The following is a 17,963-nucleotide window of genomic DNA, read 5'->3' as shown; positions in this document are numbered from 1 at the left end:
TGTATAAAAGACAGTGGTTGACATGAGACAGCCGGCTACTCAGCTTGTGCCTGTCCAGATGTCTCATAGGCCGTCAGGGGCTCTAAAGCGCCCGTTACCTCAGATGGCAGATATAGACGCCGACACGGATACTGACTCCAGTGTCGACGGTGAAGAGACAAATGTGACTTCCAGTAGGGCCACACGTTACATGATTGAGGCAATGAAAAATGTTTTACACATTTCTGATAATACGAGTACCACCAAAAAGGGGTATTATGTTCGGTGAGGAAAAACTACCTGTAGTTTTCCTGAATCTGAGAAATTAAATGAGGTGTGTGATGATGCGTGGGTTTCCCCCGATAACAACTGATAATTTCTAAAATGTTATTGGCATTATATCCTTTCCCGCCAGAGGTTAGGGTGCGTTGGGAAACACCCCCTAGGGTGGATAAAGCGCTCACACGCTTGTAAGAACAAGGGCTCTACACTCTCCTGAGATGGCCGCCCTTAAGGATCCTGCTGATAGAAAGCAGGAGGGTATCCTAAAATGTATTTACACACATACTGGTGTTATACTGCGACCAGCAATCGCCTCAGCCTGGATGTGCAGTGCTGGGTTGGCGTGGTCGGATTCCCTGACTGAAAATATTGATACCCTAGATAGGGACAGTATATTATTGCCTATAGAGCATTTGAAAGATGCATTTCTATATATGCGTGATGCACAGCGGAATATTTGCCGACTGGCATCAAGTCTAAGTGCGTTGTCCATTTCTACCAGTAGAGGGTTATGGACACGACAGTGGTCAGGTGATGCGGATTCCAAACGGCATTTGGAAGTATTGCCTTATTAAGGGGAGGAGTTATTTGGGGTCGGTCTTTCAGACCTGGTGGCCACGGCAACAGCTGGGAAATCCACGTTTGTACCCCAGGTCGCCTCTCAACATGAGAAGACGCCGTATTATCAGGCGCAGTCTTTTCGTGGACAAGCGGGCAAAAGGTTCCTCATTTCTGCCCCGTGACAGAGGGAGAGGAAAAAGGCTGCAGAAATCAGCCAGTTCCCAGGAACAGAAACCCTCTCCCGCCTCTGCCAAGCCCTCAGTATGACGCTGGGGCTTTACAAGCAGAATCAGGCACGGTGGGGGGCCCGTCTCAATGAATTTCAGCGCGCAGTGGGCTCACTCGCAAGTAGACCCCTGGATCCTTCAGGTGATATCTCAGGGGTACAAATTGGAATTCGAGACGTCTCCCCCTCGCCGTTTCCTAAAGTCGGCTTTACCGATGTCTCCTTCTGACAGGGAGACAGTTTTGGAAGCCATTCACAAGCTGTATTCCCAGCAGGTGATAATCAAGGTACCCCTCCTGCAACAGGGAACGGGGTATTATTCCACACTGTTGTGGTACCGAAGCCGGACGGCTCGGTGAGACCGATTCTAAATCTAAAATCTTTGAACACTTACATACAGAGGTTCAAATTCAAGATTGAGTCACTCAGAGCAGTGATTGCGAACCTGGAAGAAGGGGACTACATGATGTCTCGGGACATCAAGGATGCTTACCTTCATGTCCCAATTTACCCTTCTCACCAAGGGTACCTCAGGTTTATGGTACAGAACTATCACTATCAGTTCAGACGCTGCCGTATGGATGGTCCACGGCACCCCGGGTCTTTACCAAGGTAATGGCCGAAATGATGATATTCCTTCGAAGGAAGGGAATTTTAGTTATCCCTTACTTGGACGATTCCCTGATAAGGGTAAGATCCAGGGAACAGTTGGAGGTCGGTGTAGCACTATCTCAGGTAGTGTTGCGGCAGCACGATTGGATTCTCAATATTCCAAAATCGCAGCTGGTTCCGACGACTCGTCTTCTGTTCCTAGGGATGATCCTGGACACAGTCCAGAAAAAGGTGTTTCTCCCGGAGGAGAAAGCCAGGGAGTTATCCGAGCTAGTCAGGAACCTCCTAAAACCGAGCCAACTCTCAGTGCATCAATGCACAAGGGTTCTGGGTAAAATGGTGGCTTCCTACGAAGCAATCCCATTTGGCAGATTCCACGCAAGAACTTTCCAGTGGGACCTGCTGGACAAATGGTCCGGGTCGCATCTTCAGATGCATCAGCGGATAACCCTGTCACCAAGGACAAGGGTGTCCCTCCTGTGGTGGTTGCAGAGTGCTCATCTTCTAGAGGGCCGCAGATTCGGCATTCAGGACTGGGTCCTGGTGACCACGGATGCCAGCCTGCGAGGCTGGGGAGCAGTCACACAGGGAAGGAATTTCCAGGGCTTATGGTCAAGCCTGGAGACATCACTTCACATAAATATCCTGAAGCTAAGCCATTTACAATGCTCTAAGCTTAGCAAGACCTCTGCTTCAAGGTCAGCCGGTGTTGATCCAGTCGGACAACATCACGGCAGTCACCCACGTAAACAGACAGGGTGGCACAAGAAGCAGGAGGGCAATGGCAGAAGCTGCAAGGATTCTTCGCTGGGCGGAAAATCATGTGATAGCACTGTCAGCAGTATTCATTCCGGGAGTGGACAACTGGGAAGCAGACTTCCTCAGCAGACACGACCTCCACCCGGGAGAGTGGAGACTTCACCCAGAAGTCTTCCACATGATTATAAACCGTTGGGAAAAACTCGACAGGTATTGCGCCAGGTCAAGGGACCCTCAGGCAATAGCTGTAGACGCTCTGGTAACACCGTGGGTGTACCAGTCAGTGTATGTGTTCCCTCCTCTGCCTCTCATACCCAAGGTACTGAGATTGATAAGATGGAGAGGAGTAAGCACTATATTCGTGGCTCCGGATTGGCCAAGAAGGACTTGGTAACCGGAACTTCAAGAGATGCTCACGGAGGATCCGTGGCCTCTACCTCTAAGAAGGGACCTGCTCCAGCAAGGACCCTGTCTGTTCCAAGACTTACCGCGGCTGCGTTTGACGGCATGGCGGTTGAACGCCGGATCCTGAAGGAAAAAAGGCATTCCGGATGAAGTCATCCCTATCCTGATCAAAGCCAGGAAGGATGTAACCGCAAAACATTATCACCGCATTTGGCGAAAATATGATGCGTGGTGCGAGGCCAGTAAGGCCCGACGGAGGAAATTCAACTGGGTCGATTCCTACATTTCCTGCAAACAGGAGTGTCTATGGGCCTGAAATTGGGGTCCATTAAGGTTCAAATTTCGGCCCTGTCAATTTTCTTCCAAAAAGAACTAGCTTCAGTCCCTGAAGTTCAGACGTTTGTAAAAGGGGTACTGCATATACAGCCTCCTTTTGTGCCTCCAGTGGCACTTTGGGATCTCAATGTAGTTTTTGGGTTCCAAAAGTCACATTGGTTTGAACCACTTAAATCTGTGGAGTTAAAATATCTCACATGGAAAGTGGTCATGCTGTTGGCCCTGGCCTGGGCCAGGCGCGTGTCAGAATTGGCGGCTTTATCCTGTAAAAGCCCTTATCTGATTTTCCATTCGGACAGGGCGGAATTGAGGACTCGTCCTCAGTTTCTCCCTAAGGTGGTTTCAGCGTTTCACCTGAACCAACCTATTGTGGTGCCTGCGGCTACTAGGGACTTGGAGGACTCCAAGTAGCTAGACGTTGTCAGGGCCCTGAAAATATATGTTTCCAGGACGGCTGGAGTCAGAAAATCTGACTCGCTGTTTATCCTGTATGCACCCAACAAGCTGGGTGCTCCTGCTTCTAAGCAGACTATTGCTCGTTGGATTTGTAGTACAATTCAGCTTGCACATTCTGTGGCAGGCCTGCCACAGCCAAAAATCTGTAAATGCCCACTCCACAAGGAAGGTGGGCTCATCTTGGGCGGCTGCCCGAGGGGTCTCGGCTTTACAACTTTGCCGAGCAGCTACTTGGTCAGGAGCAAATACGTTTGTAAAATTCTACAAAATTGATACCCTGGCTGAGGAGGACCTGGAGTTCTCTCATTTGGTGCTGCAGAGTCATCCGCACTCTCCCGCCCGTTTGGGAGCTTTGGTATAATCCCCATGGTCCTTACGGAGTTCCCAGCATCCACTTAGGACGTTAGAGAAAATAAGAATTTACTTACCGATAATTCTATTTCTCGTAGTCCGTAGTGGATGCTGGGCGCCCATCCCAAGTGCGGATTGTCTGCAATACTGGTACATAGTTATTGTTACCAAAAAATCGGGTTATTGCTGTAGTGAGCCATCTTTTCTAGAGGCTCCTCTGTTATCATGCTGTTAACTGGGTTTAGATCACGAGTTATACGGTGTGATTGGTGTGGCTGGTATGAGTCTTACCCGGGATTCAAAATCCTTCCTTATTGTGTACGCTCGTCCGGGCACAGTATCCTAACTGAGGCTTGGAGGAGGGTCATGGGGGGAGGAGCCAGTGCACACCAGGTAGTTCTAAAGCTTTACTTTTGTGCCCAGTCTCCTGCGGAGCCGCTATTCCCCATGGTCCTTACGGAGTTCCCAGCATCCACTACGGACTACGAGAAATAGAATTATCGGTAAGTAAATTCTTATTTTTACAGGCTGTGTTTGAAAATAACGGGATTGATTGGTACTTTATCTCTCTCCACTTTTTCTCTCTCACACTGGTATGTTAGGTGGCTTCTGGTGAAATTAACCGTAGTGTGATTGTATGGTAGAGAATTTAGATCAGTATTTCCCAACCTCGGCCCTCAAATTCACCCTAACATTCTAGGTTTTAAGGATATCCAGGCTAGAGCACAGATGGTTAAATCAACGTAGCTGCTGTACTTTTTAAGTCACCTTTGCTCAGATATGGCTATCCTTAAAACATGGACTGTGATTGTGCCTTGAGGACCAAAGTTGGGAAACACGGCTTTAGATTGTAGGCTCCACCGGGTCAGGAACTTCTACATAATCTGTGTAATATCATAGCATTATAAAAATGAGAGTCACTGTGATCACTTGCCACCTGGTTTACTGAGATACTTATGTCATTGTGTGTATAAACTGCCACTTTTATTTGCAGGCATGGGACTACAGTCCAGTGCATTTATACAGGTCATAATTTAAGTGCCATCAAGCTTGATGGATGGATGGTCCCTTGGTAATCATCCCCCTTTCTGACCCTGGTAGGAAGCCCCTGTTGTGGCACGGGCAGCTCTCTTCCTGGAATGTGCCCGATTTGTCCACCGCTGTAATCGGGGCAACTGGCCGGAGTGGATGAAAGGACATCATGTGAACATTGCCAAAAAGGGCCTATCTCGTGGTCGCTCCCCTATTGTGGGCAATAAGCGAAACCAGAAGCTGCAGTGGAATGCAGCCAAGCTCTTCTACCAGTGGGGAGATGTAAGTGGACTCTTCCAAGGTATTTTATGTTGCTGTCGAATACATCCTATAATAGTTCCCCTGCGTTGGAGACACATATGACATAAGAGTGCGCATCAGGAGCCCACCTGTGATGTCACTCTTCACCTAATAAGTCCTGCTTTGTTTGTTCTATATTGTCTTAGCATAGCGACAGGTTATGCAGTGTTTGTTGTTTATGCTTTGTCCTATATACTGTAACTTACTGTATACCTAGCTTGTTTTCATTTCATATGTGTGCCCATGACCCTGACCTCAGCTTTGTTTGACCTTGGTGAGTGACTTTGGCAATCTGCTGCCAGACCTAATATGAAGCCGTTTATGACCACCATCCTGTTAGTCAGTAGCTACCCAGCATGACTAGCTTTGCCTTTCTGACCTATGGGTTCCAAGAGATCTTCACTCCCTTGTGTGTTCCCTGGTGAATGAAAGGGTTCTTTTTTAGGCGACATACAGTACCCCAAGATAGCCAGCACAAACAGCTTGTGGCCCAGTTGTCCCACATTTCATCTAAACATTACAATTGGGTAGCAACCACCAAAATGTATAGGTAACCAGAAGGCATTGGGGGAGATGTATCAAGCCACGGAGAGAGATGAAGTGGAGAAGTTGCCCAAGCCATCAGCTTCTAACTTTAATTTCAAAGACTGTGCTAAACAAATGACGGTTGATTGGTTGGTTGGTTGGTTGGTTGGTTGGTTGGTTTGTCCTTCTTCTCCACAAGGTTTGATGCATCTGCCGAGAATCTACAGCCTGGTAATTATTAGACATATAATATTAATCTTCTTTCAGGTGATAGGTGCCCGTCTCAATGAGATTTGTCACAGTGAAAGCGAAAGTCCAGCCAACCTGCTGGGTCTTATCTATGATGAAGAAACCAAGAGAAGGCTGAGGAAAGAGGATGAGGAAGAAGACTTTTTAGATGACAGTAAGGAGACTCCCTTTACTACAAGAAACCCTGCTTGTAAGGAACTCTGCTTTAGGAGCACTCTACTTCTTTTTTTCTCTTGATAATTCGTGCTTGGATATTTCAGACCGGTTTATCACCTGTTCCTTGCTTCTCACATCAGATCGGCCAGCTGTGTTTTTTTATGCTGGGTCAGGAAGCATGGCGGATCAGGTGGATCTGTTGAGCAAACGCTCCTGACCCGGTGTAAAGGATCTGGTATGGTTAGATTGACCAAGATGCAGGTGGCAATCCTACTCACAGGCTGTATGCACAGAACTCTTTGCACGTGCCTTTGGTAGACAGAGTAATAGAGGCGGCCCAAAAAGTTTGTCCTTGGATATGAGACTGAGGTAAAGTTTTCTAAACTCTCTTATCTATCTATGCCGATCTAGAAGTATATTCTGGGAATACTGGAAATTGTTGGGTTTCCTAGATTGTAGAGCAAAATTGATTTTACACCACAGTATATCTCAAAAAATGTCGATGATGGTATGCAACTCCACATTGAGAAAGACCCTTTCTTTGTCCAAACCGGAGTCATTGATCTAATTTGGTCAATACAGCTCAAATGTTCCTGCCACAACAGTGACTCGGTGCAATGAATGTTGACTGTAGAGGTAGGATACAAGTTAATATTTCATTTACCCAACAATCTCTAGCAAAAAAACAAAAACTGGAACTGGTTTTAAAGATGAACTTGCCCAATAATTATATTGAACATCGCTCGATGATGTCCCTGTGATCTTTATTTCCTTGATGGGAATGGAATAAAGATTGCATTGTAAATTATCCATAGCTTCTGCATCCCCTAACCTGCAGTGCAGCATCTGTTTGTGTCCAGATGGTCTAAGCTGTGTGCCTTATTGCTCTGTGTAAAATACTGTTATGTCATTAAGGCTCTTTTTTTTTCTGTGCAGTCTGTCTCCATATATATCCAAGGCATTATGCTTTAAAAAAAAAAAAAAAATGAAAACAAACATTTTGTTGACTGAAAATATAAATATGAATTAAAAAACTAAAAATAAAAATAAAATAAAAAATCGAGCCAAAAAAAATACGTCACCAAAATGTTGCTCTCATGCCCATAAATTATAGGCACACATAATGTCTTGGCCATATATGTGCACCAACACTTCCTGATTAGAAAATGCCCGAGAGTGGTAAACATTTTCTAGTTAGCATTGATTTCTAGATTAAAGTAAAATACATTTTATGCAATGTTAAACCTAAGGTTTGTGATTACTTTAACTGTCAAAATAATATCAGGCTAATTGTCTTAAACAATGCAAATAATGGTAAAACTGTATGAACCAGATGTTTTTATTTTTCCAGTTTTATATTTATTAGTGGTAATCCTTGATTATGTCATTTTGGTACCAGTCTTTAAGATTAGCTGTTAAAGCTTTGAAGGTAAAACAATACTCAGCATTCATTAAGAAGTATTGTAAAGGGAACATTTGTGAAAGATTACATTTAAAAAAAAAATGTTTGTTTGTATGATTAAGTATTACGTACATTAGTTCAATAAACTAAAGGCCCGCCTAGACCCCAGAGATGATTTGCAGAATATGTGTTGGTTAGTTAGTTCTTTTTACTTTAAATTAGAACTGGGCACTGTTCCATATGATTTTATTGCATATTGACCTACCTGCACATAGGCATATGCGGGAAGGGGGGGGGGGGGGGGGGGGGGGGGGGTTTCCGGTTGCCCAGAAACCCTCCTCCTCTTGGCAAGTAGCAAATTATGACAATACCAATGGTATATGATACGATTACTAGAGCTGCCACCGCATCATGCAGAGCTACTGCACATTCCCAGTGCTAGCAGCTTTTTCTATCAAGTTTGCTGTGTGTGTGATTCTGAGCCCTCATTCAATGAAGCGAACCAAATAGTAGCTACCAGAAAGAAGAGACAGGACCTTTACCATGAGGTGGGAGAATGTGTGCTTAGAAAGTGCAGTACTGGTTCTATAAAGTTTGTGCATTTACATATTATAGTATGTTTAACCTTTCCCTGACCACTTACTTATATTATTTAAATATATTTGATACAGCCTATCCTATAGATCATCTATACTGTATTCCATGTTCCGCAGAGTGGAATATTTGCAGATTGCATTTGGAAAGACCTCTTTAGAAATCTTGCGTTTGCCACTGCTGCATGCTGTTTAGAACAGTGCATCTTGTGTTGGTGCACATGTAGTGACCTCAGCAGGGCTCATGCTGGTCGGGAAGTTTAGAGATTGAAAGCTTTTTTTCATGAGAATTATAATTTACGTAATCAAATAGCACTTTAAATGGTTTTGAGGGTTCCTCCATTTTTTTTATAACAACCCCCTTTCTCTGACGTCCTAGTGGATGCTGGGGACTCCGTAAGGACCATGGGGAATAGACGGCTCCGCAGGAGACTGGGCACACTAAAAGAAAGATTTGGTACTACCTGGTGTGCACTGGCTCCTCCCTCTATGCCCTTCCTCCAGACCTCAGTTAGATTTCTGTGCCCGGCCGAGCTGGATGCACACTAGGGGCTCTCCTGAGCTCCTAGAAAGAAAGTATATGTTAGGTTTTTTATTTTACAGTGAGACCTGCTGGCAACAGGCTCACTGCAACGAGGGACTAAGGGGAGAAGAAGCGAACCTACCTGCTTGCAGCTAGCTTGGGCTTCTTAGGCTACTGGACACCATTAGCTCCAGAGGGATCGACCGCAGGACCTGTCCTTGGTGTTCGTTCCCGGAGCCGCGCCGCCGTCCCCCTTACAGAGCCAGAAGCAAGAAGATGGTCCGGAAAAGCGGCGGCAGAAGACTTCAGTCTTCACCAAGGTAGCGCACAGCACTGCAGCTGTGCGCCATTGCTCCTCATACACACTTCACACTCCGGTCACTGAGGGTGCAGGGCGCTGGGGGGGGGGGCGCCCTGAGCAGCAATAATATCACCTTGGCTGGCAAAATAACCACAATATATAGCCCCAGAGGCTATATATGTGGTAATTACCCCTGCCAGAATACAGAAAAAAGCGGGAGAAAAGTCCGCCGACAAAGGGGCGGAGCCATCTCCCTCAGCACACCGGTGCCATTATTCCCTCACAGTTCCGCTGGAAGGAAGCTCCCTGACTCTCCCCTGCAGTCTACACTACAGAAAAGGGTAAAAAAGAGAGGGGGGGCACTGATTTGAGGCGCAGTAAATATTATAGCAGCTATAGGGGACATAATTCAGTTAGTCCCTGCATTATATAGCGCTCTGGTGTGTGCTGGCATACTCTATCTCTGTCTCCCCAAAGGGCTTTTGTGGGGTCCTGTCTCCTTTAAGAGCATTCCCTGTGTGTGTGTGTGCGGTGTGTCGGTACGGCTGTGTCGACATGTTTGATGAGGAGACTTATGTGGAGGCGGAGCAGATGCCTATAAATGTGATGTCACCCCCTGCGGGGCAGACACCTGAGTGGATGGACTTATGGAAGGAATTACGTGCAAGTGTCGACTCCTTACATAAAAAATTTGACGACAGGCCAAATACGGGACAGCCGGCTTCTCAGCCCGTGCCTGCCCAGGCAATTCAATGGCCATCAGGGGCTCTAAAACGCCCACTACCTCAGATGGCAGACACAGATGTCGACACGGATACTGATACCAGTGTCGACGACGATGAGTCAAATTTAATGTCCACTAGGGCTATTCGTGGCATGATTGAGGCAATGAAAGAGGTTTTACACCTTTCTGATATAAACCCAGGTACCTCAAAAAAGGGTATTATGTTTGGGGAGAAAAAACTACCAATAGTTTTTCCCCCATCTGAAGAATTAAATGAAGTGTGTGAAGAAGCGTGGGCTTTCCCTGATAAGAAATTGGTGATTTCAAAAAAATTACTAATGGCGTTCCCTTTCTCGCCAAAGGATAGGTCACGTTGGGAAACTCCCCCTAGAGTGGATAAAGCGCTCACACGTTTGTCTAAAAAGGTGGCACTACCGTCTCCGGATACGGCCGCCCTAAAGGAACCTGCTGATAGAAAGCAGGAGGCTATCCTAAAGTCTATATATACACACACGGGTGTTATACTGAGACCAGCTATTGCTTCAGCGTGGATGTGCAGTGCTGCTGCTGCTTGGTCAGATTCCCTGTCAGAAAATATTGACACCCTGGACAGGGACACTATATTGCTTACCATAGAGCATATAAAAGACTCAGTCTTGTACATGAGAGATGCACAGAGGGAGATCTGCCGGCTGGCATCTAGAATAAGTGCATTGTCCATTTCTGCTAGGAGAGGCTTATGGACTCGGCAGAGGACAGGGGATGCAGATTCTAAAAGGCACATGGAAGTTTTGCCTTATAAGGGTGAGGAGTTATTCGGGGACGGTCTCTCAGACCTTGTTTCCACAGCAACAGCTGGGAAGTCAGCATTTTTACCCCATGTCCTCTCACAGCCTAAGAAAGCGCCGTACTATCAGGTGCAGTCCTTTCGAACCCAGAAAAACAGGCGGGGAAAAGGCGGGTCCTTTCTGTCTAGAGGCAGAGGAAGGGGAAAAAAGCTGCACCACGCAGCAGGTTCCCAGGAACAAAAGTCCTCCCCCGCTTCTTCCAAATCCGCCGCATGACGGTGGGGCTCCACAGGCGGAGCCAGGTACGGTGGGGGGCCGCCTCAAAAATTTCAGCGATCAGTGGGTTCGCTCACGGGTGGATCCCTTGATCCTTCAAGTAGTATCTCAGGGGTACAAGCTGGAATTCGAGACGACTCCCCCCCGCCGTTTCCTCAAATCGGCCTTACCGACAATTCCCTCGAGCAGGGAGGCTGTACTAGAGGCAATTCACAAGCTGTATTCCCAGCAGGTGATAGTAAAAGTACCCCTACTTCAACAAGGACGGGGTTACTATTCCACACTGTTTGTGGTACCGAAACCGGACGGTTCGGTGAGACCCATTTTAAATTTGAAATCCTTGAACACATACATAAAAAAATCAAAGTTCAAGATGGAATCGCTCAGGGCGGTTATTGCAAGCCTGGACGAGGGGGATTACATGGTATCCCTGGACATCAAAGATGCTTACCTGCATGTCCCAATTTACCTTCCTCACCAGGAGTACCTCAAATTTGTGGTGCAGGATTGTCATTACCAATTCCAGACACTACCGTTTGGACTGTCCACGGCACCGAGGGTGTTTACCAAGGTAATGGCAGAAATGATGATACTCCTTCGAAAAAAGGGAGTTTTAATTATCCCGTACTTGGACGATCTCCTAATAAAGGCGAGGTCCAGGGAGCAGTTACTGGTCGGAGTAGCACTATCTCGGGAAGTGCTACAACAGCATGGCTGGATTCTAAACATCCCAAAGTCACAACTGGTTCCTTCCACACGCTTACTGTTCCTGGGGATGATTCTGGACACGGAACAGAAAAAAGTGTTTCTCCCGCAGGAGAAAGCCAAGGAGCTGTCATCTCTAGTCAGAGACCTCCTAAAACCAAAACGGGTATCGGTGCATCACTGCACACGAGTCCTGGGAAAAATGGTGGCTTCATACGAAGCAATTCCATTCGGCAGGTTCCATGCAAGGACCTTCCAGTGGGACCTCTTGGACAAGTGGTCGGGATCACATCTTCAGATGCATCAACTGATAACCCTGTCTCCAAGGACCAGGGTGTCTCTACTGTGGTGGCTGCAGAGTGCTCATCTTCTAGAGGGCCGCAGATTCGGCATACAGGACTGGGTCCTGGTGACCACGGATGCCAGCCTTCGAGGCTGGGGAGCAGTCACACAGGGAAGAAACTTCCAAGGACTATGGTCAAGTCAGGAGACTTCCCTGCACATAAATATTCTGGAACTAAGGGCCATTTACAATGCCCTAAGTCAGGCAAAACCCCTGCTTCAAAACCAGCCGGTACTGATCCAGTCAGACAACATCACGGCAGTCGCCCATGTAAACCGACAGGGCGGCACAAGAAGCAGGATGGCGATGGCAGAAGCCGCAAGGATTCTCCGATGGGCGGAAAATCACATAATAGCACTGTCGGCAGTGTTCATTCCGGGAGTGGACAACTGGGAAGCAGACTTCCTCAGCAGACACGACCTACACCCGGGAGAGTGGGGACTTCATCCAGAAGTCTTCCTACTGTTGGTAAACCGTTGGGAAAGGCCACAGGTGGACATGATGGCGTCCCGCCCCAACAAAAAGCTAAAGAAATATTGCGCCAGGTCAAGGGACCCTCAGGCGATAGCTGTGGACGCGCTAGTGACACCGTGGGTGTACCAGTCGGTCTATGTGTTCCCTCCTCTGCCCCTCATACCAAAGGTACTGAGAATAATAAGAAGGCGAGGAGTAAGAACGATACTTGTGGTTCCGGATTGGCCAAGAAGAGCTTGGTACCCGGAACTTCAAGAAATGTTATCAGAGGACCCATGGCCTCTACCGCTCAGACAGGATCTGCTACAGCAGGGGCCCTGTCTGTTCCAAGACTTACCGCGGCTGCGTTTGACGGCATGGCGGTTGAATTCCGGATCCTAAAGGAAAAGGGCATTCCGGAGGAAGTCATTCCTACGCTGATAAAAGCCAGGAAAGAAGTAACCGCAAACCATTATCACCGCATTTGGCGAAAATATGTTGCGTGGTGTGAGGCCAGGAAGGCCCCCACAGAGGAATTTCAGCTGGGTCGTTTTCTGCACTTCCTACAGTCAGGAGTGGCTATGGGCCTAAAATTGGGTTCCATTAAGGTCCAGATTTCGGCTCTGTCGTTTTTCTTCCAGAAAGAACTGGCTTCACTGCCTGAAGTTCAGACTTTTGTAAAGGGAGTGCTTCATATTCAGCCCCCTTTTGTGCCTCCTGTGGCACCTTGGGATCTCAATGTGGTGTTGGGTTTCCTAAAATCACATTGGTTTGAACCACTTAAAACCGTGGATCTCAAATATCTCACGTGGAAAGTGGTCATGTTATTGGCCTTGGCTTCGGCCAGGCGTGTGTCAGAATTGGCGGCTTTGTCGTGTAAAAGCCCTTATCTGATTTTCCATATGGATAGGGCAGAATTGAGGACTCGTCCCCAGTTTCTCCCTAAGGTGGTATCAGCTTTTCACTTGAACCAACCTATTGTAGTGCCTGCGGCTACTAAGGACTTGGAGGATTCCAAGTTACTGGACGTAGTCAGGGCCTTGAAAATTTATGTTTCCAGGACGGCTGGAGTCAGGAAAACTGACTCGCTTTTTGTCCTGTATGCACCCAACAAAATAGGTGCTCCTGCTTCTAAGCAGACTATTGCTCGCTGGATTTGTAGCACAATTCAGCTGGCGCATTCTGCGGCTGGTTTGCCGCATCCTAAATCAGTGAAAGCCCATTCCACGAGGAAGGTGGGCTCATCTTGGGCGGCTGCCCGAGGGGTCTCGGCTTTACAACTTTGCCGAGCAGCTACTTGGTCAGGGGCAAACACGTTTGCAAAATTCTACAAATTTGATACCCTGGCTGAGGAGGACCTTGAGTTCTCTCATTCGGTGCTGCAGAGTCATCCGCACTCTCCCGCCCGTTTGGGAGCTCTGGTATAATCCCCATGGTCCTTACGGAGTCCCCAGCATCCACTAGGACGTCAGAGAAAATAAGAATTTACTCACCGGTAATTCTATTTCTCGTAGTCCGTAGTGGATGCTGGGCGTCCATCCCAAGTGCGGATTGTCTGCAATACTTGTATATATGTTATTGCCTAACTAAAGGGTTATTGTTGAGCCATCTGTTGAGAGGCTCAGTTGTTATTCATACTGTTAACTGGGTAAAATATCACGAGTTATACGGTGTGATTGGTGTGGCTGGTATGAGTCTTACCCGGGATTCAAAATCCTTTCCTTATTGTGTCAGCTCTTCCGGGCACAGTATCCTAACTGAGGTCTGGAGGAGGGGCATAGAGGGAGGAGCCAGTGCACACCAGGTAGTACCAAATCTTTCTTTTAGTGTGCCCAGTCTCCTGCGGAGCCGTCTATTCCCCATGGTCCTTACGGAGTCCCCAGCATCCACTACGGACTACGAGAAATAGAATTACCGGTGAGTAAATTCTTATTTTTTTTATAATTAACTCTTGGGGCTGGTATCAACCAGTGAGCAGAATCAGATCTTCCTGCCTTTCCGAACGAGCAGTGTGGTTGGTAACAGTGATGAAGGCCATTCTCTGATCTTTATGAAACCTAACATAGTTAAATGAACTCCCACCAGTGGTTAAAGATCAGTAGTGGAGAAGTCACTAATATTCCAGCCAGTCACAGTGGTAGCTGATTGCCAGTCCCAATCATTCAACCTCAATGGTGACTGATCGCCAGCCCTGGTCAAGTTCTTCCTGGGCCCCAGATTTTGTGATATTATTAATAATATTATTATTATTAACATTATTATATTTTGAGAAAATGCAGAAATTTCCCAGTGTGCATTTGCTGACTAAAGCTATACCTGCTTCCACTTAAATCAACAAACACGTTTTTTCATACTGCGCAATTCCCAGTGTGTTCAGCTGAATAGTTATGGAAAAATTAGATGAAACCCAATGAACAACAGAAACATCTGGATCATACATAAATGCCTCAAATGCTTTTAAAAAAAAATCCACACTAGTGTGGAATAAAAATTGCAATTTTGTTCTAGTTAAAGTGATCATTATATGCTGGTTATGTTTTCCATGTAATGGCTTTTTATGGTTTTTTTTTTTCATATTTATTTGAGAATATTCTTGATGTCAGATGTGCAACCAGACCAAATTCCATATGTTTTCTGTCTCCTGCAAATTGATATACTGAAAAATCCCTCTTTTTAAGCGTCATTTATGTGAGATCATGTTCCTACACAATTTGGATTTCTGTCAATTATTCCAATATAATTATGACCTTTGTACATGAATATTTTTAAAAATCCTCTTTTCATTCTGGTTGCATCTTTCTGACCTATTAATGTTGCTTTTCTCAACTAGAGGTAAAATACTGCATGCTTCCTTAAAGTTGATTATTATATTATCTTTGCATGGAATCTTATTGTAACATGTCGAGAAACCACTTGAACAAAATGATGTAGTAAAAGCGGAAACATTTGTTTCATATTCTTCCTCATTGGCCTAGGAAAACATTATTTATGACTGCTACATCTTGAAGCATCAAAGCTTATAGGTGTCTCGCCAATGGATCACATACTGCAGATATTATTATGTTATCAGTGCGTGGATTTCAGAAAATCAATTTATATGAGCTGACTCAAGTTACAGACAACGGATGTGCATTGAAAGATTGCATTTTCTTTTGCGATATTGCACTTGCTTTTTCATGTTGTGGTTTGTCTACAACTTGCCTAAATCTGCCGGTGGCGTGTAACACATCTAAGATTATATTACAGGGACGTCACACCTCATTGCTGGTGCTGGTTGAGTGCCGGTTCTAACCACTGCTAGATTCAAGATGCAAAGCAAGGCCCAGATTTATCAAACCTTGGAGAGTGATACATTGCACTGTGATAAAGTACCAACCAATCAGCTCCTATCTGCCATGTTACAGGCTGTGTTTGAAAAATGACAGGAGCTGATTGGTGTATTACTTTATTACCGTGCAATTTATCACTCTCCAAAGCTTGATAAATCTGGGCCCAAGTCTGCTACATATCTTTGTCCAATTGCTCCACCAACCACCGCTTGTTTTCCAAAGTGCTGTCCTTTTAATTTATCATTTTGCTCTTATTTGTTTATTGAGCTACAGTACTTGGGGAAAAAAGTCACATCAGCTGGTTATACTTACTTTGGTTATGCTTACTTGGAAGCTGCGGTGATGCACTAGTATGGTAATGCAGTAGGAGGCATATGATATAAGTAGGCGCCTCCTGCATGCATTAGTGCTAAGATGCAGAATCGGATCACCTGCGACACTATCCTCTGGCTGCATGTCCTATGGAGTCCTGCAAGCCGGCCTGCCGCAGTTCCTACAAAGGGGCCAGGAAATCTCCGTCTTCCGATTCAGATCCTGGCGTCAATGCATCTCTGGTTTGGGAAACGGAGGCCGTCGCTGCCCCCTCCCCCCCCCCCCCCCCCTTCCCCCACTCCCATACGGCTGCAGACTTTTACTTTAACGTTGCTGCACCCTCACAGTTCCCCAAACGGCTGCAGACTTTTGCTCTGGTGATATCTGCAGCCATAGTGAGTCCAAAGAAGCAGGACCCGTACAGGACACATACAGGTCCGGTGCATGTGCAAAGTACCGCACATCGGTACTTTGCACTAGTGTATGCACTGCAATGCCATCGGGGCCTGAATCATACCCAGGGTCCAATGGCAGTGCCATAACTCTGAGACCATCAGTGTATTGTACTAAACATGGGAGGAAATCTGCATTGATAATTTAGTTCTTGTACAATATTTTTTTTAATGTAATATTTTTATTGAAAAGAAGTCGAATATGCTGATACAAGACAAACAGGAGATGATGACTCCAAAGAAATATCCAAAATCACATACAAGCTATCCCGTGGGGAATAACCAAATGTAACAACAACACGGATGCACATCATCAATATATTGTATGTAAATATCTGTCGACAACAATTTTTTACGTTTAAACAAAAAATAAGAGAAGAATAGGGGAGAAGAGACAAAGAAGAAGAGGAGAAGAGAGGGGGAAAGAAAGGGAAAGGGTGGGTGGGAGAAAGGGAGATCATCATAGGAGCATACAAGGTAGAGGCCGGGCGCAGGAGGGGAGACCTCCCAACTGTAAACTTTACATCCTGGTAGACGAGGGTATAGTATAGGTGAACCAAGGATCCCAGATCTTCCTAAATTTCTCTGACCTATCCCGTAAGGAGGCCGTGATGTTCTCCATCATGGAGATATGCCAAATTTTGGCTATTAACATGCTCCTAGGGGGGGGAGTAGTTTTTTTCCAATTTTTAGCTATCACACATCTGGCAGCGTGTAGGATCTGGAGTACCAGGTTGCTCTCCTGGGAGTCTAGATTGGACAAAGGTAGGCCCAGAAGGGCCGACCAGGGACATAACGTTACTTGCGAGGAGAAAATGGAGCTAATGAGGGTTTCCACCTGAGACCAGAACGTGCAAATTTTGGGGCATGACCACCAGATGTGCAAGAAGTCTCCAATTTGACCACATCCACGCCAACACAATGGTGATGACCCAGGAAAAAACTTATGTAGTGTAGCAGGGACCCGATACCATCTAGTATAGACTTTATAGGAATTTTCCTTCACTAAGGAGGAAATTGAGGACTGAGCTACCTTTTGCCTAATAATTTCCCATGAGTCCTCTGCTGGGGGTGGGCCAAGGTCCTGTTCCCATTTACGCTCATGGGGAAGTATGTTCGCTGCCTTCAGAGAACGTAGTAAGCCATAAAGTATAGAAATAATACCCTGCCGCATGGGAGAATAAATACACAAACGTTCTAAGGGAGTAAGTTGACGTATGACTTGGGATTTTGAAAGGGAACTTAAGAAAGAACGAATTTGTAAATACTCATAAGATACAGGTTGGGGGATATTATATTTGTCACGTAGGGACTGAAGGGAGCGCCAGGAGGAGCCCTCTATGAAATCAAACACCAGTCCCGGACGTGGGCTCAAATGGAACCACAGGTGGGACCGTAAGGTGGAGCCAGGGGGGAAATCCTGATTGTCCCAAATGGAAGTGATGGGCGAAGGGAAAGTGGATAAACCGTAATGCCGAATGCAGAAACACCATAGGGAGCAGGTAAATTTAGTGGGAGAGGTGCACGCTTTCA

At 46.2% G+C, this 17,963-nt stretch overlaps 1 protein-coding gene across 23 annotated transcripts in view; it reads left to right on the top strand.

Moving 5' to 3' along the window:
* The window catches only part of UNC80 (unc-80 homolog, NALCN channel complex subunit), a 366,195-nt gene that overhangs the window by 137,577 nt on the left and 210,655 nt on the right, over positions 1-17,963 (top strand). For 14 of the 23 annotated variants that reach the window (XM_063933105.1, XM_063933107.1, XM_063933103.1 and 11 more), the window contains 2 exons: positions 5,069-5,281; positions 6,092-6,263. In XM_063933105.1, the coding sequence (XP_063789175.1) occupies positions 5,069-5,281; positions 6,092-6,263 (385 nt within the window). The remainder of the gene's footprint in view (positions 1-5,068; positions 5,282-6,091; positions 6,264-17,963) is intronic. The other 9 variants (XM_063933120.1, XM_063933119.1, XM_063933118.1 and 6 more) reach the window with 1 other exon arrangement.

This window comes from Pseudophryne corroboree, chromosome 7, assembly GCF_028390025.1.
Source record: "Pseudophryne corroboree isolate aPseCor3 chromosome 7, aPseCor3.hap2, whole genome shotgun sequence".
In the NCBI taxonomy this organism is placed as follows: Eukaryota; Metazoa; Chordata; class Amphibia; order Anura; family Myobatrachidae; genus Pseudophryne; species Pseudophryne corroboree.
The sequence above is the reverse complement of the archived record's forward strand: the minus strand, read 5'-3'. Positions and strand labels throughout refer to the sequence as shown.